General features: G+C 50.8%; 1 protein-coding gene across 1 annotated transcript in view; it reads right to left on the minus strand.

Annotated features, from left to right (window-relative positions):
- Positions 1–1,547: 1,547 nt before the first annotated feature.
- Positions 1,548–22,500, minus strand: part of WDFY1 (WD repeat and FYVE domain containing 1) — a 28,682-nt gene continuing 7,729 nt past the window's right edge. The window contains exons 4-10 of the mRNA XM_075581044.1: positions 20,676–20,730; positions 20,392–20,542; positions 19,244–19,356; positions 14,170–14,296; positions 13,265–13,370; positions 2,657–2,758; positions 1,548–1,697 (exon numbers count right to left, since the gene is read on the minus strand). Of these exons, the coding sequence (XP_075437159.1) occupies positions 1,563–1,697; positions 2,657–2,758; positions 13,265–13,370; positions 14,170–14,296; positions 19,244–19,356; positions 20,392–20,542; positions 20,676–20,730 (789 nt within the window). The 3' untranslated portion in view covers positions 1,548–1,562. The remainder of the gene's footprint in view (positions 1,698–2,656; positions 2,759–13,264; positions 13,371–14,169; positions 14,297–19,243; positions 19,357–20,391; positions 20,543–20,675; positions 20,731–22,500) is intronic.

The following is a 22,500-nucleotide window of genomic DNA, read 5'->3' on the forward strand; positions in this document are numbered from 1 at the left end:
CTGCCAAACTCCCCCTCTCGCACCGTGCCATATATCTGTCCCCTGCCAAACTCCCCCCTCTCGCACCGTACCATATATCTGTCCCCTGCCAAACTCCCCCCTCCCACACCGTGCCATATATCTGTCCCCTGCCAAACTCCCCCCTCTCGCACCGTGCCATATATCTGTCTCCTGCCAAACTCCCCCCTCTCGCACCGTGCCATATATCTGTCTCCTGCCAAACTCCCCCCTCTCGCACCGTGCCATATATCTGTCTCCTGCCAAACTCCCCCCTCTCGCACCGTGCCATATATCTGTCTCCTGCCAAACTCCCCCCTCTCGCACCGTGCCATATATCTGTCTCCTGCCAAACTCCCCCCTCTCGCACCGTGCCATATATCTGTCCCCTGCCAAACTCCCCCCTCTCGCACCGTGCCATATATCTGTCCCCTGCCAAACTCCCCCCTCTCGCACCGTGCCATATATCTGTCCCCTGCCAAACTCCCCCCTCCCACACCGTGCCATATATCTGTCTCCTGCCAAACTCCCCTCTCCCACACCGTGCCATATATCTGTCCCTTGCCAAACTCCCCCCTCTCGCACCGTGCCATATATCTGTCCCTGCCAAACTCCCCCCTCTCACACCGTCCCATATATCTGTTCCCTGACGAACTCCCCCCTCTCACACCATCCCATATATCTGTCCCCTGCCAAACTCCCCCCTCTCACACCATCCCATATATCTGTCCCCTGCCAAACTCCCCCCTCTCACACCGTGCCATATATCTGTCCCCTGCCAAACTCCCCCCTCTCACACCATCCCATATATCTGTCCCCTGCCAAACTCCCCCCTCTCACACCATCCCATATATCTGTCCCCTGCCAAACTCCCCCCTCTCACACCGTGCCATATATCTGTCCCCTGCCAAACTCCCCCCTCTCACACCGTGCCCTCCCATATATCTGTTCCCTGACGAACTCCCCCCTCTCACACCATCCCATATATCTGTCCCATGCCAAACTCCCCCCTCCCACACCGTGCCCTCCCATATATCTGTCCCCTGCATGTGCACTCCCTGACAAACTTCCCAGTTACAAGCAGTTTAATAGTTTCAAAAGACCCCCCCCCCCCGTGTGCGCACATTACCCAGCAGTGAGAGACGTGCGTGCACAGTGTTCCTTTTTAGTTTGCCATTAACATGTTCGTGGCATGGTGCTGGCAAACTCCCACGACGATGTGGCACGCATATTGATCATGTGACCGTGCAATGTTTGTTTGTTGCTGTTTTTTCGCAGACAGTTTTTCCTGGAAACGCGGCTTTGTTGCTGCAAAATCAACTTTGCGCAAACTTTTCAGACACGCACAAAGTACAGAGAGGGCAGCTGCAGTGCAAGCTCCCCCATCCCCCCTATATTTCTACATATGAAAAATGCATAGATTCTGTGCCAACGTGAGAGTCCCCGGGCAGGAGAAAAGGAACCCCTTCCCATCCCCTGCCCAGGACATGCGTGAGAACGAGAGGCAGCTCTCAATGTGTTACTTCCTGGTAAAACATGTTATAAATAAATACATTCCCAGATACTCACTCCTCATCTTTGATGGTCTCGTAGCAGGAGTCGCAGACTCGCACCTGGAACTCGAAACCCATGATGGGGTAACTGGACCTATTGGAGCTGCACTTCCCACACACAGCCTGCCCGCACTTCCTGCAGTGGTGCTGAACGGGTGGGAAGATGGACAAAGGCTGCTTAACCAAACAGAGGGAGAGGAAAAGAGAGCGAGGGAGGGGAGAAGAGAGCGAGAGGAGAGAATGGGGGGGGGGGGATAAGGAGAGGAGGGGGGAGGAAAGAGGAGGAGGAGGAGGAGGGGGAGGAAAGAGGAGGAGGAGGAGGAGGAGGGGGAGGAAAGAGGAGGAGGAGGAGGAGGAGGGGGGAGGAAAGAGGAGGAGGAGGAGGAGGAGGGGGGAGGAAAGAGGAGGAGGAGGAGGAGGGGGGAGGAAAGAGGAGGAGGAGGAGGAGGGGGGAGGAAAGAGGAGGAGGAGGAGGAGGGGGGAGGAAAGAGGAGGAGGAGGAGGAGGGGGGAGGAAAGAGGAGGAGGAGGAGGAGGGGGGAGGAAAGAGGAGGAGGAGGAGGGGGGAGGAAAGAGGAGGAGGAGGAGGGGGGAGGAAAGAGGAGGAGGAGGGGGGAGGAAAGAGGAGGGGGGAGGAAAGAGGAGGAGGAGGAGGGGGAGGAAAGAGGAGGAGGAGGGGGAGGAAAGAGGAGGAGGAGGGGGGAGGAAAGAGGAGGAGGAGGGGGGAGGAAAGAGAGGAGGAGGAGGGGGGAGGAAAGAGGAGGAGGAGGAGGGGGAGGAAAGAGGAGGAGGAGGAGGGGGGAGGAAAGAGGAGGAGGAGGAGGGGGGAGGAAAGAGGAGGAGGAGGAGGGGGAGGAAAGAGGAGGAGGAGGAGGGGGGAGGAAGAGGAGGAGGAGGGGGGGGAGGAAAGAGGAGGAGGAGGAGGGGGGAGGAAAGAGGAGGAGGAGGGGGAGGAAAGAGGAGGAGGAGGGGGGAGGAAAGAGAGGAGGAGGGGGGAGGAAAGAGAGGAGGAGGGGGGAGGAGAGGGAGCGAGAGGGAGACAGGAAAGAGCCAGAGAGATATAAGAGAGGAACAGAAGAGGCAAACACATGCTCCCTCCAATCTCACCTGACGTAAGCCGAGGGTCCTTGAATCCCACATCTGCCTTATGTTCCAGAAGAACGGCTGGGCACATTTCTGACAAGAGTCACTTTCTAGCCACTGAGGAGCCTTAAACAGAGGGGATGTGAGACGGGCAGATCAGACGAGCGATACTGCCGGCACAAGCAGTATTTCACAGTCCCTCTTTGCTCTTGCTGTGTCCTGTACTGCAGGCCCGACAGCACTGAAATGGTTAAACGTCGGCACTTTAGGTGCTTAACTAGCCCCTGTCACCTCCCTAGCACGGCACACATTCTGTAGAGAAGGTAACAGGAACACCAGCATACAGACGGATTAGACGTTAATGCGCACGTTACCCCCCAATTCCGTGCGCTCACCCTACACAAGAAATACTGGGGCTCCATCAAAAACAAATGGTAACACAATTGTTATGCCCGCAAAACAGCATTTGTTCCCCCGTGCCAACGTTTCAGTCCGGTGGGGTGACTTGGGATGAAATAAAAAGTTGGAAAGAAGACATTGCAGAGAGGGGGAGGGGGGGGGGGGAGGGCAACTCCAGTCCTCAAGGGCAACCAACAGGTCACGTTTTTAGGATATCCCTGCTTCAGCACAGGTGGCTCAATCAGTGGGAGCCACCTGTGCTGGCGCAGGGATATCCTGAAAACCTGTCCTGTTGGTGGCCCTTGAGGACTGGACTTGCCCCCCCCCCCCTGCTGTAGACACTGATCAAATAGTTTTACAGCCAGACAGAAGAAAACTATAAGGACGCTCCAAGCGGTCTTCTTACGCAGAATTCCCACTCCACCATCCGAACTGTCCCACCCAACCCACGCGAGTAATCCCGTTCCGCTAGAAGGTAATTAGAGTGATCCCGTTCCACTAGAAGGTAATTAGAGGGATCACGTTCCACTAGAAGGTAATTAGAGTAATCCCGTTCCACTAGAAGGTAATTAGAGTGATCCCGTTCCACTAGAAGGTAATTAGAGTGATCCCGTTCCGCTAGAAGGTAATTAGAGTGATCCCGTTCCGCAAGAAGGTAATTAGAGTGATCCCGTTCCACTAGAAGGTAATTAGAGTGATCCCGTTCCACTAGAAGGTAATTAGAGTAATCCCGTTCCGCTAGAAGGTAATTAGAGTGATCCCGTTCCGCTAGAAGGTAATTAGAGTGATCCCGTTCCGCTAGAAGGTAATTAGAGTGATCCCGTTCCGCTAGAAGGTAATTAGAGTGATCCCGTTCCGCTAGAAGGTAATTAGAGTGATCCCGTTCCGCTAGAAGGTAATTAGAGTGATCCCGTTCCGCTAGAAGGTAATTAGAGTAATCCCGTTCCGCTAGAAGGTAATTAGAGTAATCCCGTTCCACTAGAAGGTAATTAGAGTGATCCCGTTCCGCTAGAAGGTAATTAGAGTGATCCCGTTCCGCTAGAAGGTAATTAGAGTGATCCCGTTCCACTAGAAGGTAATTAGAGTAATCCCGTTCCGCTAGAAGGTAATTAGAGTAATCCCGTTCCACTAGAAGGTAATTAGAGTGATCCCGTTCCGCTAGAAGGTAATTAGAGTGATCCCGTTCCGCTAGAAGGTAATTAGAGTGATCCCGTTCCGCTAGAAGGTAATTAGAGTGATCCCGTTCCACTAGAAGGTAATTAGAGTAATCCCGTTCCACTAGAAGGTAATTAGAGTAATCCCGTTCCACTAGAAGGTAATTAGAGTGATCCCGTTCCACTAGAAGGTAATTAGAGTAATCCCGTTCCGCTGGAAGGTAATTAGAGTAATCCCGTTCCACTAGAAGGTAATTAGAGTGATCCCGTTCCGCTAGAAGGTAATTAGAGTAATCCCGTTCCGCTAGAAGGTAATTAGAGTGATCCCGTTCCACTAGAAGGTAATTAGAGTGATCCCGTTCCGCTAGAAGGTAATTAGAGTAATCCCGTTCCGCTAGAAGGTAATTAGAGTAATCCCGTTCCGCTAGAAGGTAATTAGAGTGATCCCGTTCCGCTAGAAGGTAGAGTAATCCCGTTCCGCTAGAAGGTAATTAGAGTAATCCCGTTCCGCTAGAAGGTAATTAGAGTGATCCCGTTCCGCTAGAAGGTAATTAGAGTAATCCCGTTCCACTAGAAGGTAATTAGAGTAATCCCGTTCCGCTAGAAGGTAATTAGAGTGATCCCGTTCCGCTAGAAGGTAATTAGAGTAATCCCGTTCCGCTAGAAGGTAATTAGAGTGATCCCGTTCCGCTAGAAGGTAATTAGAGTGATCCCGTTCCGCTAGAAGGTAATTAGAGTAATCACGTTCCGCTAGAAGGTAATTAGAGTGATCCCGTTCCGCTAGAAGGTAATTAGAGTAATCCCGTTCCGCTAGAAGGTAATTAGAGTGATCCCGTTCCGCTAGAAGGTAATTAGAGTAATCCCGTTCCACTAGAAGGTAATTAGAGTGATCCCGTTCCGCTAGAAGGTAATTAGAGTGATCCCGTTCCGCTAGAAGGTAATTAGAGTAATCCCGTTCCGCTAGAAGGTAATTAGAGTAATCCCGTTCCGCTAGAAGGTAATTAGAGTAATCCCGTTCCGCTAGAAGGTAATTAGAGTAATCCCGTTCCGCTAGAAGGTAATTAGAGTAATCCCGTTCCGCTAGAAGGTAATTAGAGTAATCCCGTTCCGCTAGAAGGTAATTAGAGTAATCCCGTTCCGCTAGAAGGTAATTAGAGTAATCCCGTTCCGCTAGAAGGTAATTAGAGTAATCCCGTTCCGCTAGAAGGTAATTAGAGTAATCCCGTTCCGCTAGAAGGTAATTAGAGTGATCCCGTTCCGCTAGAAGGTAATTAGAGTAATCCCGTTCCGCTAGAAGGTAATTAGAGTGATCCCGTTCCGCTAGAAGGTAATTAGCGTAATCACGTTCCGCTAGAAGGTAATTAGAGTAATCCCGTTCCGCTAGAAGGTAATTAGAGTGATCCCGTTCCGCTAGAAGGTAATTAGAGTAATCCCGTTCCGCTAGAAGGTAATTAGAGTGATCCCGTTCCACTAGAAGGTAATTAGAGTAATCCCGTTCCACTAGAAGGTAATTAGAGTAATCCCGTTCCACTAGAAGGTAATTAGAGTGATCCCGTTCCGCTAGAAGGTAATTAGAGTAATCCCGTTCCGCTAGAAGGTAATTAGAGTAATCCCGTTCCACTAGAAGGTAATTAGAGTAATCCCGTTCCACTAGAAGGTAATTAGAGTAATCCCGTTCCACTAGAAGGTAATTAGAGTGATCCCGTTCCGCTAGAAGGTAATTAGAGTAATCCCGTTCCGCTAGAAGGTAATTAGAGTAATCCCGTTCCGCTAGAAGGTAATTAGAGTGATCCCGTTCCACTAGAAGGTAATTAGAGTAATCCCGTTCCGCTAGAAGGTAATTAGAGTGATCCCGTTCCACTAGAAGGTAATTAGAGTGATCCCGTTCCGCTAGAAGGTAATTAGAGTGATCCCGTTCCGCTAGAAGGTAATTAGAGTGATCCCGTTCCACTAGAAGGTAATTAGAGTGATCCCGTTCCGCTAGAAGGTAATTAGAGTGATCCCGTTCCACTAGAAGGTAATTAGAGTGATCCCGTTCCGCTAGAAGGTAATTATAGTAATCCCGTTCCGCTAGAAGGTAATTAGAGTGATCCCGTTCCGCTAGAAGGTAATTAGAGTGATCCCGTTCCGCTAGAAGGTAATTAGAGTAATCCCGTTCCGCTAGAAGGTAATTAGAGTAATCCCGTTCCACTAGAAGGTAATTAGAGTAATCCCGTTCCACTAGAAGGTAATTAGAGTAATCCCGTTCCGCTAGAAGGTAATTAGAGTAATCCCGTTCCGCTAGAAGGTAATTAGAGTAATCCCGTTCCGCTAGAAGGTAATTAGAGTAATCCCGTTCCGCTAGAAGGTAATTAGAGTAATCCCGTTCCGCTAGAAGGTAATTAGAGTGATCCCGTTCCGCTAGAAGGTAATTAGAGTGATCCCGTTCCGCTAGAAGGTAATTAGAGTAATCCCGTTCCGCTAGAAGGTAATTAGAGTAATCCCGTTCCGCTAGAAGGTAATTAGAGTAATCCCGTTCCGCTAGAAGGTAATTAGAGTAATCCCGTTCCGCTAGAAGGTAATTAGAGTAATCCCGTTCCGCTAGAAGGTAATTAGAGTGATCCCGTTCCACTAGAAGGTAATTAGAGTAATCCCGTTCCGCTAGAAGGTAATTAGAGTAATCCCGTTCCGCTAGAAGGTAATTAGAGTGATCCCGTTCCGCTAGAAGGTAATTAGAGTAATCCCGTTCCACTAGAAGGTAATTAGAGTAATCCCGTTCCACTAGAAGGTAATTAGAGTGATCCCGTTCCGCTAGAAGGTAATTAGAGTAATCCCGTTCCGCTAGAAGGTAATTAGAGTGATCCCGTTCCGCTAGAAGGTAATTAGAGTGATCCCGTTCCGCTAGAAGGTAATTAGAGTGATCCCGTTCCGCTAGAAGGTAATTAGAGTAATCCCGTTCCGCTAGAAGGTAATTAGAGTAATCCCGTTCCACTAGAAGGTAATTAGAGTAATCCCGTTCCGCTAGAAGGTAATTAGAGTAATCCCGTTCCACTAGAAGGTAATTAGAGTAATCCCGTTCCGCTAGAAGGTAATTAGAGTAATCCCGTTCCACTAGAAGGTAATTAGAGTAATCCCGTTCCGCTAGAAGGTAATTAGAGTGATCCCGTTCCGCTAGAAGGTAATTAGAGTAATCCCGTTCCGCTAGAAGGTAATTAGAGTGATCCCGTTCCGCTAGAAGGTAATTAGAGTAATCCCGTTCCGCTAGAAGGTAATTAGAGTGATCCCGTTCCGCTAGAAGGTAATTAGAGTAATCCCGTTCCACTAGAAGGTAATTAGAGTAATCCCGTTCCGCTAGAAGGTAATTAGAGTGATCCCGTTCCGCTAGAAGGTAATTAGAGTAATCACGTTCCACTAGAAGGTAATTAGAGTGATCCCGTTCCGCTAGAAGGTAATTAGAGTGATCCCGTTCCGCTAGAAGGTAATTAGAGTGATCCCGTTCCGCTAGAAGGTAATTAGAGTGATCCCGTTCCGCTAGAAGGTAATTAGAGTAATCCCGTTCCGCTAGAAGGTAATTAGAGTAATCCCGTTCCGCTAGAAGGTAATTAGAGTGATCCCGTTCCGCTAGAAGGTAATTAGAGTAATCCCGTTCCACTAGAAGGTAATTAGAGTGATCCCGTTCCGCTAGAAGGTAATTAGAGTAATCCCGTTCCGCTAGAAGGTAATTAGAGTGATCCCGTTCCACTAGAAGGTAATTAGAGTAATCCCGTTCCGCTAGAAGGTAATTAGAGTGATCCCGTTCCGCTAGAAGGTAATTAGAGTAATCCCGTTCCCCTAGAAGGTAATTAGAGTGATCCCGTTCCGCTAGAAGGTAATTAGAGTAATCCCGTTCCGCTAGAAGGTAATTAGAGTGATCCCGTTCCGCTAGAAGGTAATTAGAGTAATCCCATTCCACTAGAAGGTAATTAGAGTAATCCCGTTCCGCTAGAAGGTAATTAGAGTAATCCCGTTCCGCTAGAAGGTAATTAGAGTGATCCCGTTCCCCTAGAAGGTAATTAGAGTAATCCCGTTCCGCTAGAAGGTAATTAGAGTGATCCCGTTCCGCTAGAAGGTAATTAGAGTAATCCCGTTCCGCTAGAAGGTAATTAGAGTAATCCCGTTCCGCTAGAAGGTAATTAGAGTAATCCCGTTCCGCTAGAAGGTAATTAGAGTGATCCCGTTCCGCTAGAAGGTAATTAGAGTGATCCCGTTCCGCTAGAAGGTAATTAGAGTAATCCCGTTCCGCTAGAAGGTAATTAGAGTAATCCCGTTCCACTAGAAGGTAATTAGAGTGATCCCGTTCCGCTAGAAGGTAATTAGAGTGATCCCGTTCCGCTAGAAGGTAATTAGAGTGATCCCGTTCCGCTAGAAGGTAATTAGAGTGATCCCGTTCCACTAGAAGGTAATTAGAGTGATCCCGTTCCACTAGAAGGTAATTAGAGTGATCCCGTTCCGCTAGAAGGTAATTAGAGTGATCCCGTTCCGCTAGAAGGTAATTAGAGTGATCCCGTTCCGCTAGAAGGTAATTAGAGTGATCCCGTTCCACTAGAAGGTAATTAGAGTAATCCCGTTCCACTAGAAGGTAATTAGAGTAATCCCGTTCCACTAGAAGGTAATTAGAGTGATCCCGTTCCACTAGAAGGTAATTAGAGTAATCCCGTTCCGCTGGAAGGTAATTAGAGTAATCCCGTTCCGCTAGAAGGTAATTAGAGTGATCCCGTTCCGCTAGAAGGTAATTAGAGTGATCCCGTTCCGCTAGAAGGTAATTAGAGTGATCCCGTTCCACTAGAAGGTAATTAGAGTGATCCCGTTCCGCTAGAAGGTAATTAGAGTAATCCCGTTCCGCTAGAAGGTAATTAGAGTGATCCCGTTCCGCTAGAAGGTAATTAGAGTGATCCCGTTCCGCTAGAAGGTAATTAGAGTAATCCCGTTCCGCTAGAAGGTAATTAGAGTAATCCCGTTCCACTAGAAGGTAATTAGAGTAATCCCGTTCCACTAGAAGGTAATTAGAGTGATCCCGTTCCACAAGAAGGTAATTAGAGTAATCACGTTCCGCTAGAAGGTAATTAGAGTGATCCCGTTCCACTAGAAGGTAATTAGAGTAATCCCGTTCCACTAGAAGGTAATTAGAGTGATCCCGTTCCACTAGAAGGTAATTAGAGTGATCCCGTTCCACTAGAAGGTAATTAGAGTAATCCCGTTCCACTAGAAGGTAATTAGAGTAATCCCGTTCCACTAGAAGGTAATTAGAGTAATCCCGTTCCACTAGAAGGTAATTAGAGTGATCCCGTTCCGCTAGAAGGTAATTAGAGTAATCCCGTTCCGCTAGAAGGTAATTAGAGTAATCCCGTTCCGCTAGAAGGTAATTAGAGTAATCCCGTTCCGCTAGAAGGTAATTAGAGTGATCACGTTCCGCTAGAAGGTAATTAGAGTGATCCCGTTCCGCTAGAAGGTAATTAGAGTGATCACGTTCCGCTAGAAGGTAATTAGAGTAATCCCGTTCCACTAGAAGGTAATTAGAGTAATCCCGTTCCGCTAGAAGGTAATTAGAGTGATCCCGTTCCGCTAGAAGGTAATTAGAGTAATCCCGTTCCGCTAGAAGGTAATTAGAGTGATCCCGTTCCGCTAGAAGGTAATTAGAGTAATCCCGTTCCGCTAGAAGGTAATTAGAGTAATCCCGTTCCGCTAGAAGGTAATTAGAGTGATCCCGTTCCGCTAGAAGGTAATTAGAGTAATCCCGTTCCACTAGAAGGTAATTAGAGTAATCCCGTTCCGCTAGAAGGTAATTAGAGTGATCCCGTTCCGCTAGAAGGTAATTAGAGTAATCACGTTCCGCTAGAAGGTAATTAGAGTGATCCCGTTCCGCTAGAAGGTAATTAGAGTAATCCCGTTCCGCTAGAAGGTAATTAGAGTGATCCCGTTCCGCTAGAAGGTAATTAGAGTAATCACGTTCCGCTAGAAGGTAATTAGAGTGATCCCGTTCCACTAGAAGGTAATTAGAGTAATCCCGTTCCGCTAGAAGGTAATTAGAGTAATCCCGTTCCGCTAGAAGGTAATTAGAGTGATCCCGTTCCGCTAGAAGGTAATTAGAGTAATCCCGTTCCGCTAGAAGGTAATTAGAGTAATCCCGTTCCGCTAGAAGGTAATTAGAGTGATCCCGTTCCGCTAGAAGGTAATTAGAGTAATCCCGTTCCACTAGAAGGTAATTAGAGTAATCCCGTTCCGCTAGAAGGTAATTAGAGTGATCCCGTTCCGCTAGAAGGTAATTAGAGTAATCCCGTTCCGCTAGAAGGTAATTAGAGTGATCCCGTTCCGCTAGAAGGTAATTAGAGTGATCCCGTTCCGCTAGAAGGTAATTAGAGTAATCACGTTCCGCTAGAAGGTAATTAGAGTGATCCCGTTCCGCTAGAAGGTAATTAGAGTAATCCCGTTCCGCTAGAAGGTAATTAGAGTGATCCCGTTCCGCTAGAAGGTAATTAGAGTAATCCCGTTCCACTAGAAGGTAATTAGAGTGATCCCGTTCCGCTAGAAGGTAATTAGAGTGATCACGTTCCGCTAGAAGGTAATTTGAGTAATCCCGTTCCGCTAGAAGGTAATTAGAGTAATCCCGTTCCGCTAGAAGGTAATTAGAGTAATCCCGTTCCGCTAGAAGGTAATTAGAGTAATCCCGTTCCGCTAGAAGGTAATTAGAGTAATCCCGTTCCGCTAGAAGGTAATTAGAGTAATCCCGTTCCGCTAGAAGGTAATTAGAGTAATCCCGTTCCGCTTGAAGGTAATTAGAGTAATCCCGTTCCGCTAGAAGGTAATTAGAGTAATCCCGTTCCGCTAGAAGGTAATTAGAGTAATCCCGTTCCACTAGAAGGTAATTAGAGTGATCCCGTTCCGCTAGAAGGTAATTAGAGTAATCACGTTCCGCTAGAAGGTAATTAGAGTGATCCCGTTCCGCTAGAAGGTAATTAGCGTAATCACGTTCCACTAGAAGGTAATTAGAGTAATCCCGTTCCGCTAGAAGGTAATTAGAGTAATCCCGTTCCGCTAGAAGGTAATTAGAGTGATCCCGTTCCGCTAGAAGGTAATTAGAGTAATCCCGTTCCGCTAGAAGGTAATTAGAGTGATCCCGTTCCACTAGAAGGTAATTAGAGTAATCCCATTCCACTAGAAGGTAATTAGAGTAATCCCGTTCCACTAGAAGGTAATTAGAGTGATCCCGTTCCGCTAGAAGGTAATTAGAGTAATCCCGTTCCGCTAGAAGGTAATTAGAGTAATCCCGTTGCACTAGAAGGTAATTAGAGTAATCCCGTTCCACTAGAAGGTAATTAGAGTAATCCCGTTCCGCTAGAAGGTAATTAGAGTAATCCCGTTCCACTAGAAGGTAATTAGAGTAATCCCGTTCCGCTAGAAGGTAATTAGAGTGATCCCGTTCCGCTAGAAGGTAATTAGAGTAATCCCGTTCCGCTAGAAGGTAATTAGAGTAATCCCGTTCCACTAGAAGGTAATTAGAGTAATCCCGTTCCACTAGAAGGTAATTAGAGTAATCCCGTTCCGCTAGAAGGTAATTAGAGTGATCCCGTTCCGCTAGAAGGTAATTAGAGTAATCACGTTCCACTAGAAGGTAATTAGAGTGATCCCGTTCCGCTAGAAGGTAATTAGAGTGATCCCGTTCCGCTAGAAGGTAATTAGAGTGATCCCGTTCCGCTAGAAGGTAATTAGAGTGATCCCGTTCCGCTAGAAGGTAATTAGAGTAATCCCGTTCCGCTAGAAGGTAATTAGAGTAATCCCGTTACGCTAGAAGGTAATTAGAGTGATCCCGTTCCGCTAGAAGGTAATTAGAGTAATCCCGTTCCACTAGAAGGTAATTAGAGTGATCCCGTTCCGCTAGAAGGTAATTAGAGTAATCCCGTTCCGCTAGAAGGTAATTAGAGTGATCCCGTTCCGCTAGAAGGTAATTAGAGTAATCCCGTTCCGCTAGAAGGTAATTAGAGTGATCCCGTTCCGCTAGAAGGTAATTAGAGTAATCCCGTTCCCCTAGAAGGTAATTAGAGTGATCCCGTTCCGCTAGAAGGTAATTAGAGTAATCCCGTTCCGCTAGAAGGTAATTAGAGTGATCCCGTTCCACTAGAAGGTAATTAGAGTAATCCCGTTCCGCTAGAAGGTAATTAGAGTAATCCCGTTCCGCTAGAAGGTAATTAGAGTAATCCCGTTCCACTAGAAGGTAATTAGAGTGATCCCGTTCCACTAGAAGGTAATTAGAGTGATCCCGTTCCGCTAGAAGGTAATTAGAGTAATCCCGTTCCGCTAGAAGGTAATTAGAGTAATCCCGTTCCGCTAGAAGGTAATTAGAGTAATCCCGTTCCGCTAGAAGGTAATTAGAGTAATCCCGTTCCGCTAGAAGGTAATTAGAGTAATCCCGTTCCGCTAGAAGGTAATTAGAGTGATCCCGTTCCGCTAGAAGGTAATTAGAGTGATCCCGTTCCGCTAGAAGGTAATTAGAGTAATCCCGTTCCGCTAGAAGGTAATTAGAGTAATCCCGTTCCGCTAGAAGGTAATTAGAGTAATCCCGTTCCACTAGAAGGTAATTAGAGTAATCCCGTTCCACTAGAAGGTAATTAGAGTAATCCCGTTCCGCTAGAAGGTAATTAGAGTAATCCCGTTCCGCTAGAAGGTAATTAGAGTGATCCCGTTCCGCTAGAAGGTAATTAGAGTGATCCCGTTCCGCTAGAAGGTAATTAGAGTAATCACGTTCCGCTAGAAGGTAATTAGAGTAATCCCGTTCCGCTAGAAGGTAATGAGATTAATCCCGTTCCGCTAGAAGGTAATTAGAGTAATCCCGTTCCTCTAGAAGGTAATTAGAGTGATCACGTTCCGCTAGAAGGTAATTAGAGTGATCACGTTCCGCTAGAAGGTAATTATAGTGATCCCGTTCCACTAGAAGGTAATTAGAGTGATCACGTTCCGCTAGAAGGTAATTAGAGTGATCACGTTCCGCTAGAAGGTAATTAGAGTAATCCCGTTCCGATGATCAAGTCCTATCACCACGTATCATTAAATAGATGTGTGCGGTTACCTCTTCCCGGTCAGTATCCATGTTCCAGACGCAGATACCCCCATCAGCGGAGCAGGAAACCAGCTGCCGGGTGAGCTGCAGGTAACACAAACCCTGCACTTTGTCACTGAAAAGAAATGCAACAACGGGACCCAACAGTGAAGTGGGGACAACCATTCTTCTGACACATTTAGTCTGTTCCTTCCAGTGTAGGGCGACTCAGAGATGGAAAGGACATAGTGCCCATGCAGTGTGTGCCACACAAAAACTATGGGGACAATAAGTGCCCTCTATGTCAGGGGTGGCCAACTCCAGTCCTTAATGGCCACCAACAAGTCCAGTTATCAGGATATCCCTGCTTCACCACAGGTGGCTCAATCAGTGACTGAGCCACCTGTGCTGAAGCAGGGATATCCTGAAAAACTGACCTGCTGGTGGCAATTGAGGACTATTTTGCCGCCCCTGATCTATGTCATCTTGACAGGCGAGTAAGGTAATGGACAATATAACCCTGTCTGTCACTTCAACTACAAGGTGACCTAATAAAAGTCTCATAATGCTGCACGCAGGCCCAGCGATAACACATACTACAACACATCAAGTGTCTCTCCCACTGCTGCCTTTAGCTGAACTTCCCGGTGCCCTAAAGTAGATGGGTTTCCCTATACAGACACCGAAGCATTGAGTCAGTGCTCCACATTTTATATTTCTAAAATAATCTTCCACCTACAGCGAGTGAGGTCTTGGTCTAGCACCGGAAGCACAAGCACAGAGCCCAAATAGCACAGAGCCCTGCAAGGGAACTCCAGGAGTTGTGCGCCCACGAGAAAGGAGCACTTGGAGACGTTACTTTGGAAGCAAAGTGGTTGAGTAGCTGCTGTTGCTGGGAGATGCCCCGGGTAATGCTTATCCAGCATGGTTCTTACTGGTGTCCTTGGAGAAGCAGTTTCCGGCCTTGTCTCCCTCCGATGTCCCACAAGATAATGCTGTGATCGGAAGATCCAGAAAAGAGCAACCTCTGGACTGGGTCCCAGCAGAGACAGGAGATGCTGCCTGAGAGAAAGAGAGAAAGATGCAACCTGTGCCATGTGTAACCCAAGCCTCACTGAACTTAATGAGAGACTTCTGAAGCGGTCTGTAAGGTACACTGCCTCGGTCATACAGAACAACATACGTTCTGTGCAGCCCAAAGTGCACTTGCATTAAACTAACACACTGGGACAAGGAATGCAAAAATTGAAAGTACAGCGCACAGCCAAGAGAGCGGGTCCAAAATAGATAAAATAATCTTTTTATATTAGGTCCATTAAAAATAGAGGTATAACAGACCTACGCGTTTCGTGCACATTATCAAGGAGTGATCTATTTGATAAAGTGCAATGCGCACGAAACGCGTAGGTCTGTTATACCTCTATTTTTAATGGACCTAATATAAAAAGATTATTTTATCTATTTTGGACCCGCTCTCTTGGCTGTGCGCTGTACTTTCTATTTTTGCATATGTACATTCACCATCAGCAGCGTGCCTCACCAGGGACACAGGACAGAGGCATTTATATATTTGTGAGTATATCCAGATTGTCTTCATGTGTTGTTATAGCAGTTCTGGGACTATCCCAATGAGGTTTTGAGGGGCGTGCTCAGTCCCATTACTCTTTTCCTTCAGGGTGTTGTTCCTTTTCAGAACTTTATTACACAAGAGATGTATATTTTCGCATATACCACTAGCCTTGTGTCCTGCGCCCTGACTTATGTACCATGCTATTGATATATGACCTTGAGGATCCAGCGCTGGAGCGCTTATCCCACTAAACTCTGCACACTGGGGAACGGGCCTGCCGCCCGCTCCTTCACAATGTGCTTACTGCAGGCGAAGGTGTAGTGATAAAGTGAAAACAGGCGCAAACGGATAAAAGGGTTGGACACTTGATAAGTGAACAGAATAATGTACTTAAAATGAGTGAAACACAGAAATAAATTAGCGTGTATACGATTTCACCCCAGGCCGGGGACGCCCGCTCACTGGAGCACGGACAGGCCGGGGACGCACGCTCACTGGAGCACGGACAGGCCGGGGACGCCTGCTCACTGGAGCACGGACAGGCCGGGGACGCCGGCTCACTGGAGCACGGACAGGCCGGGGACGCCTGCTCACTGGAGCACGGACAGGCCGGGGACGCCGGCTCACTGGAGCACGGACAGGCCGGGGACGCCCGCTCACTGGAGCACGGACAGGCCGGGGACGCCGGCTCACTGGAGCACGGACAGGCCGGGGACGCCGGCTCACTGGAGCACGGACAGGCCGGGGACGCCCGCTCACTGGAGCACGGACAGGCCGGGGACGCCGGCTCACTGGAGCACGGACAGGCAGGGGACGCCGGCTCACTGGAGCACGGCCAGGCAGGGGACGCCCGCTCACTGGAGCACGGACAGGCAGGGGACGCCCGCTCACTGGAGCACGGACAGGCCGGGGACGCCCGCTCACTGGAGCACGGACAGGCAGGGGACGCCGGCTCACTGGAGCACGGACAGGCAGGGGACGCCGACTCACTGGAGCACGGACAGGCAGGGGACGCCCGCTCACTGGAGCACGGACAGGCAGGGGACGCCCGCTCACTGGAGCACGGACAGGCAGGGGACGCCGGCTCACTGGAGCACGGACAGGCAGGGGACGCCGGCTCACTGGAGCACGGACAGGCAGGGGACGCCGGCTCACTGGAGCACGGACAGGCCGGGGACGCCTGCTCACTGGAGCACGGACAGGCAGGGGACGCCGGCTCACTGGAGCACGGACAGGCAGGGGACGCCGGCTCACTGGAGCACGGACAGGCAGGGGACACCCGCTCACTGGAGCACGGACAGGCCGGGGACGCCCGCTCACTGGAGCACGGACAGGCAGGGGACGCCCGCTCACTGGAGCACGGACAGGCAGGGGACGCCCGCTCACTGGAGCACGGCCAGGCAGGGGACGCCCGCTCACTGGAGCACGGCCAGGCAGGGGACGCCCGCTCACTGGAGCACGGACAGGCCGGGGACGCCCGCTCACTGGAGCACGGACAGGCCGGGGACGCCCGCTCACTGGAGCACGGACAGGCCGGGGACGCCGGCTCACTGGAGCACGGACAGGCCGGGGACGCCGGCTCACTGGAGCACGGACAGGCCGGGGACGCCGGCTCACTGGAGCACGGACAGGCCGGGGACGCCGGCTCACTGGAGCACGGACAGGCCGGGGACGCCCGCTCACTGGAGCACGGACAGGCCGGGGACGCCCGCTCACTGGAGCACGGACAGGCCGGGGACGCCGGCTCACTGGAGCACGGCCAGGCAGGGGACGCCCGCTCACTGGAGCACGGCCAGGCAGGGGACGCCCGCTCACTGGAGCACGGACAGGCCGGGGACGCCCGCTCACTGGAGCACGGACAGGCCGGGGACGCCCGCTCACTGGAGCACGGCCAGGCAGGGGACGCCCGCTCACTGGAGCACGGCCAGGCAGGGGACGCCCGCTCACTGGAGCACGGACAGGCCGGGGACGCCCGCTCACTGGAGCACGGACAGGCCGGGGACGCCCGCTCACTGGAGCACGGACAGGCCGGGGACGCCGGCTCACTGGAGCACGGACAGGCCGGGGACGCCGGCTCACTGGAGCACGGACAGGCCGGGGACGCCGGCTCACTGGAGCACGGACAGGCCGGGGACGCCGGCTCACTGGAGCACGGACAGGCCGGGGACGCCCGCTCACTGGAGCACGGACAGGCCGGGGACGCCCGCTCACTGGAGCACGGACAGGCCGGGGACGCCCGCTCACTGGAGCACGGACAGGCCGGGGACGCCGGCTCACTGGAGCACGGACAGGCCGGGGACGCCGGCTCACTGGAGCACGGACAGGCCGGAGACGCCCGCTCACTGGAGCACGGACAGGCCGGGGACGCCCGCTCACTGGAGCACGGACAGGCCGGGGACGCCCGCTCACTGGAGCACGGACAGGCCGGGGACGCCCGCTCACTGGAGCACGGACAGGCCGGGGACGCCCGCTCACTGGAGCACGGACAGGCCGGGGACGCCCGCTCACTGGAGCACGGACAGGCCGGGGACGCCCGCTCACTGGAGCACGGACAGGCCGGGGACGCCCGCTCACTGGAGCACGGACAGGCCGGGGACGCCCGCTCACTGGAGCACGGACAGGCCGGGGACGCCCGCTCACTGGAGCACGGACAGGCAGGGGACGCCCGCTCACTGGAGCACGGACAGGACGGGGACGCCGGCTCACTGGAGCACGGACAGGCAGGGGACGCCGGCTCACTGGAGCACGGACAGGCAGGGGACGCCCGCTCACTGGAGCACGGACAGGCCGGGGACGCCCGCTCACTGGAGCACGGACAGGCCGGGGACGCCGGCTCACTGGAGCACGGACAGGCCGGGGACGCCGGCTCACTGGAGCACGGACAGGCCGGGGACGCCCGCTCACTGGAGCACGGACAGGCCGGGGACGCCCGCTCACTGGAGCACGGACAGGCCGGGGACGCCGGCTCACTGGAGCACGGACAGGCCGGGGACGCCCGCTCACTGGAGCACGGACAGGCCGGGGACGCCCGCTCACTGGAGCACGGACAGGCCGGGGACGCCCGCTCACTGGAGCACGGACAGGCAGGGGACGCCGGCTCACTGGAGCACGGACAGGCCGGGGACGCCCGCTCACTGGAGCACGGACAGGCAGGGGACGCCCGCTCACTGGAGCACGGACAGGCCGGGGACGCCCGCTCACTGGAGCACGGACAGGCCGGGGACACCGGCTCACTGGAGCACGGACAGGCCGGGGACGCCCGCTCACTGGAGCACGGACAGGCCGGGGACGCCCGCTCACTGGAGCACGGACAGGCCGGGGACGCCGGCTCACTGGAGCACGGACAGGCCGGGGACGCCCGCTCACTGGAGCACGGACAGGCAGGGGACGCCGGCTCACTGGAGCACGGACAGGCCGGGGACGCCCGCTCACTGGAGCACGGACAGGCAGGGGACGCCCGCTCACTGGAGCACGGACAGGCCGGGGACGCCCGCTCACTGGAGCACGGACAGGCAGGGGACGCCCGCTCACTGGAGCACGGACAGGCAGGGGACGCCCGCTCACTGGAGCACGGACAGGCAGGGGACGCCTGCTCACTGGAGCACGGACAGGCAGGGGACGCCGGCTCACTGGAGCACGGACAGGCCGGAGACACCTGCTCACTGGAGCACGGACAGGCAGGGGACGCCTGCTCACTGGAGCAATCCCGTCACGGCGAGGCTTATGTTTCCATGTTTTGAACGAGCAAGATAATTATTCCCTGTGCCGTCGTTCGCCTCTGAGTGGAGCTGTTGCTTTAAGTACAAATTGTACACAACCTATTACTTATTCTCCAGTTTGGATTCCTCCACGCCTGCAAACCCCATAAAGTACAGCTGCATGATGGGAACACCAATTTCCAAACCCTTCACAAGACCTTTCCAATCCCTGACAGAAACGTAACAGATACACCTGTGGCGTTGCAGAGAAACATATCCTGTGATACTGGAACGGTGGGAAGAGTTTAAAGGAGCAATCGGAGAGGGCGATGTTTCTGCACATTTGAAAAAACAAAAAACAATGGTTTTACATCGGTTTTGAAGCCGAGGGTCTCCGGAGCTGAACCCCATTAATTTCAGCTCTGGGCACCCCCTGCTCCCCGAGAAACAGGCCTCCAAAGAGAGTGCCGGTATCTCAGCAAAGTTTAACGTTCCCGCGTCACGTGGGCCAATAGGAAGTCGCACCGGATGACATCACGGCTTCCTATTGGCCTGCAGGATGTGAGCACTTTGACTAGCGGCCGTTACGTGCTCCCTGCCAGCCGAGCGAAGCAGCTACGGGCGCCCCCTGCGGAGGTATCTCTGGGAGCGAGGAGTCCCCCGTGTATCAATCCTATGTTAAAATATGTGCCTGCTCCGATTGCCTTGGTAATAGCCTGCGGTTACTGTTCTCATGATTACCCTCGTGTCCTTTAAGTGTGGAGATCACGGAGCAACTGCCCTGCTCCAGCTTCAGCAACGTGACTTGGCCATCGAAATCTCCCACAAAGGCATATTGTGTATCTTCATCGTATCTGCACGGGATTCCCGTTGAGGAATAGCTGGGTAACGGGAACTGCGGTGATAGAATAGAACGCAATGGCAGATCAACGTTCCCTCCTGCATCTAGCTACCAAACCTCTCCCGGAAAGAACGTTCCAGTCAGCCGGTGGGACAATGTGACGACTGTCACTCGTCGGTAAACAAAGAATTGATGGACTTGACCAGGGGCGGCCAACTCCAGTCTTCAAGGGTCACCAACAGGTCAGGTTTTAAAGATATCCCTGCTTCAGCACAGCTGGCTAAAATCAATGGCTAGGTCTTTGACTGTACCACCTGTGCTGAAGCAGGGATAGCCTTAAAACCTGACCTGTTGATGGCCCTTGAAGACTGGAGTTGGCCGCCCTTGGTCTTGAAAGACCTTTTTGGAGCACAATAAAGGGAGGGGGGGGGAAGGGGGAGAGCTTAGAAATGGAACAAATCCAGTTATGTTACATATAATATAACCCCCCCCCTAATTTCTCTTACGGAAAGTTACACAATCGCACGTTGTTGCACAAGGGGCAAAACTGGAACAACGTTTTTGAGAGATAGATAGATAGATATATAGATAGATACACACACACACACACACACACACAAACAAGAGAAACTAGACAGAATTAGGCTGCGACTTCCCTTTCAGCACAGCAGGTGCCTCCTGTGTGGCTCCGATACATGAAACCATGTCATTGGTACAGAAAGTTAGTTTGAATACATCAACTCAACTGCTGAAGCAGCCCTTCAGTACCTTCCACGCATGCACAGTTACAGGAAAGTGTGACTCACTCAAGCTTTGTTTCTTTCTGTTTTGAGTCACCAGGACGTACTTAAATGCAAGATACTCATTCCGCCATATCCTTCCTGGGAAAATATGTTAACCCTGCCACTGCGTGAGGGGCCAGTAATGCAGATGTACACTTATTACACCGTGCCCCTAAGCTTATCGCGCTCACGGCAACGAATGCAGGCCTTTCAGTAGGAAAACAAACACATCGCTAGGTTTCTCCCCGCTCGCTTATTAAGGATACTGCAGACAGGAAGTCCAGGAAGTGAAGGTATGCCTCCTAACCAGGGACCCACTCTGGGTGCACATCCATGTGACGCTTTTGTCATGTCCCGTGCTGATCACCCAATCCACTCCAGGAGCGAAGATAATCGCAGTCACCCGGTTCTGATGAGCTGCAGGGGGCAAGCAGAGGTGGCTTTGGTGAAACTGGTGGGGACAGCAGCATAAAGCACAGGGTCTCAATCCACCCCCCCGCCCCCTCCTCCCTCCTCCTGCAGTGACAAAGGGGACACCGGGAGTGGTTACCTGGGTATGTCTTCACAAAGTTCATTTTGTTAAAGTCTTCGGAGATGAGGAACTCCTAGGAAGAGAATCACATTTATTTGTAGACAAACAACGTTGTGGTTCAAAGTGTCTTATCCGAGAGGCTCATTGAAGAGGTCTATGCAGCCTGCATTGAGAACAGCTCGGTGCTTTCTAGTGAGGATAAATAGCACAGTTTGGCATGTGAACACAACTGCAGGCTTTGGGCCTTTTTAATTACAATTTAATACACATTAAATAAGTTATGGTGGGTAAAAAAAAAGTGACAAAAAAACTCCACCGTACAGCATATAGCAGATAAAAATATTACTTGTGAGCACATTCACACGTCCCAGAATGGTCTGCAACCTGCTTTTCCCCATCGTCTCTTAGGATACAGCGCTTCCACTGCAGCAAGGGATTCTGGGCAATGACATGCAAATGAGCACAGTGTCACCTTTTACGTCAAATCCATTTGAACATGGAGCCCTATAAGCTTTTGCCTGCCGCATTACACAGCTTTTCTTTATCCCCGGCTGTGCTGAAAAGCTGTGTAATGCGGCAGGCAAAAGCTTATAGGGCTCCATGTTAAAATGGATTTGAAGCAAAAGGTGACACTGTGTGCTCATTTGCATGTCATTACCCAGAATCCCTGGCTGCAGTGAAAGCGCTGTATGCAAAAAGATAATGGGGAAAAGCAGGGTTGCAGAAAAAAAACTAAAAATTAAATATATGCCCTGCTTTAAAGGACATCACAAGGAGGTTTTTTGGGGGGTTGGGGGCGATTACATAGTAATTGCTTTGGTTCTTAAAGCTGCAGTTCAAGCAATATCCTACATATGTGTGATTTTTTTAAAGAAATCAGTTCTGTACTATGAGAAAATACTTGTAGCATTAACAAAAAAAAGTAAAGACATTTTTAATGTATTCTAATGTAACATTTATTTTTGTTTCTATAGCAACCAATTACAAAGCCACATCCCCTTCCTCTTCTGAAGCAGGCTGCAGCACACCCCTTTTGGCCTCCCTCTAGCAGTGCACCAATTGTATCTAGTGCCTGCCTGGTCACATGATCTTCCACAGAGAACTTTGCAACTTGGGTAATCTTCTGCAGCCCTAACAGTGATATAAAGATCCCCCCGAGCCAAATCTTCAGCGATCGATTACAGGAGAACGGATCGATCTGCAGCTTAGCCAATCACTTGTCAGTGTGCAGATTGTATTGATGCACATATTGAAATTAAAAAACGTCAGCTTGAACTGCAGCTTTAAAGATGATGATGATAGATAGAGATATATAGAGATATATATATAGATAGAGATATAGATAGAGATATATATAGATAGATAAACACACACACACAATGGAATCTATAGAACAAATGATCAGGAACTATAAGGAGCTGACACAGTTACCGTTTTAAAACTGAAAATAACAATATCACAGACCAGAGTAAAAGTATGAATTCAATGGACCGGTTTAATCTGTGCAGCAGGAGAGAAGGTAGCGCACGAACATACAGTAACACTGCAAAACTGCTCAGGATGTTCCTACGTATAACATGTCCTGTGTGTAAATGTTCCAATGCAGATACAGAACTGCAGCAAAACGTACAGATCTATAGCAACATGCGGTGGTATATTGTTCATTACGATAATCACAGCATTTATATGAGTGATACTGAACTCCGGAGATTGATGAGAACGTGTTCATTCATTCATGCGGTACAATCATGCAACTCACTCACTTCTGTCCCTTTGGTGAGCAGCCAAAGGGGGATAATATTATTATTACACGTCAGTTACAGATGGGGGATAAATACCCCTC

This window comes from Ascaphus truei, unplaced genomic scaffold (assembly GCF_040206685.1).
Source record: "Ascaphus truei isolate aAscTru1 unplaced genomic scaffold, aAscTru1.hap1 HAP1_SCAFFOLD_1017, whole genome shotgun sequence".
NCBI lineage: Eukaryota > Metazoa > Chordata > Amphibia > Anura > Ascaphidae > Ascaphus > Ascaphus truei.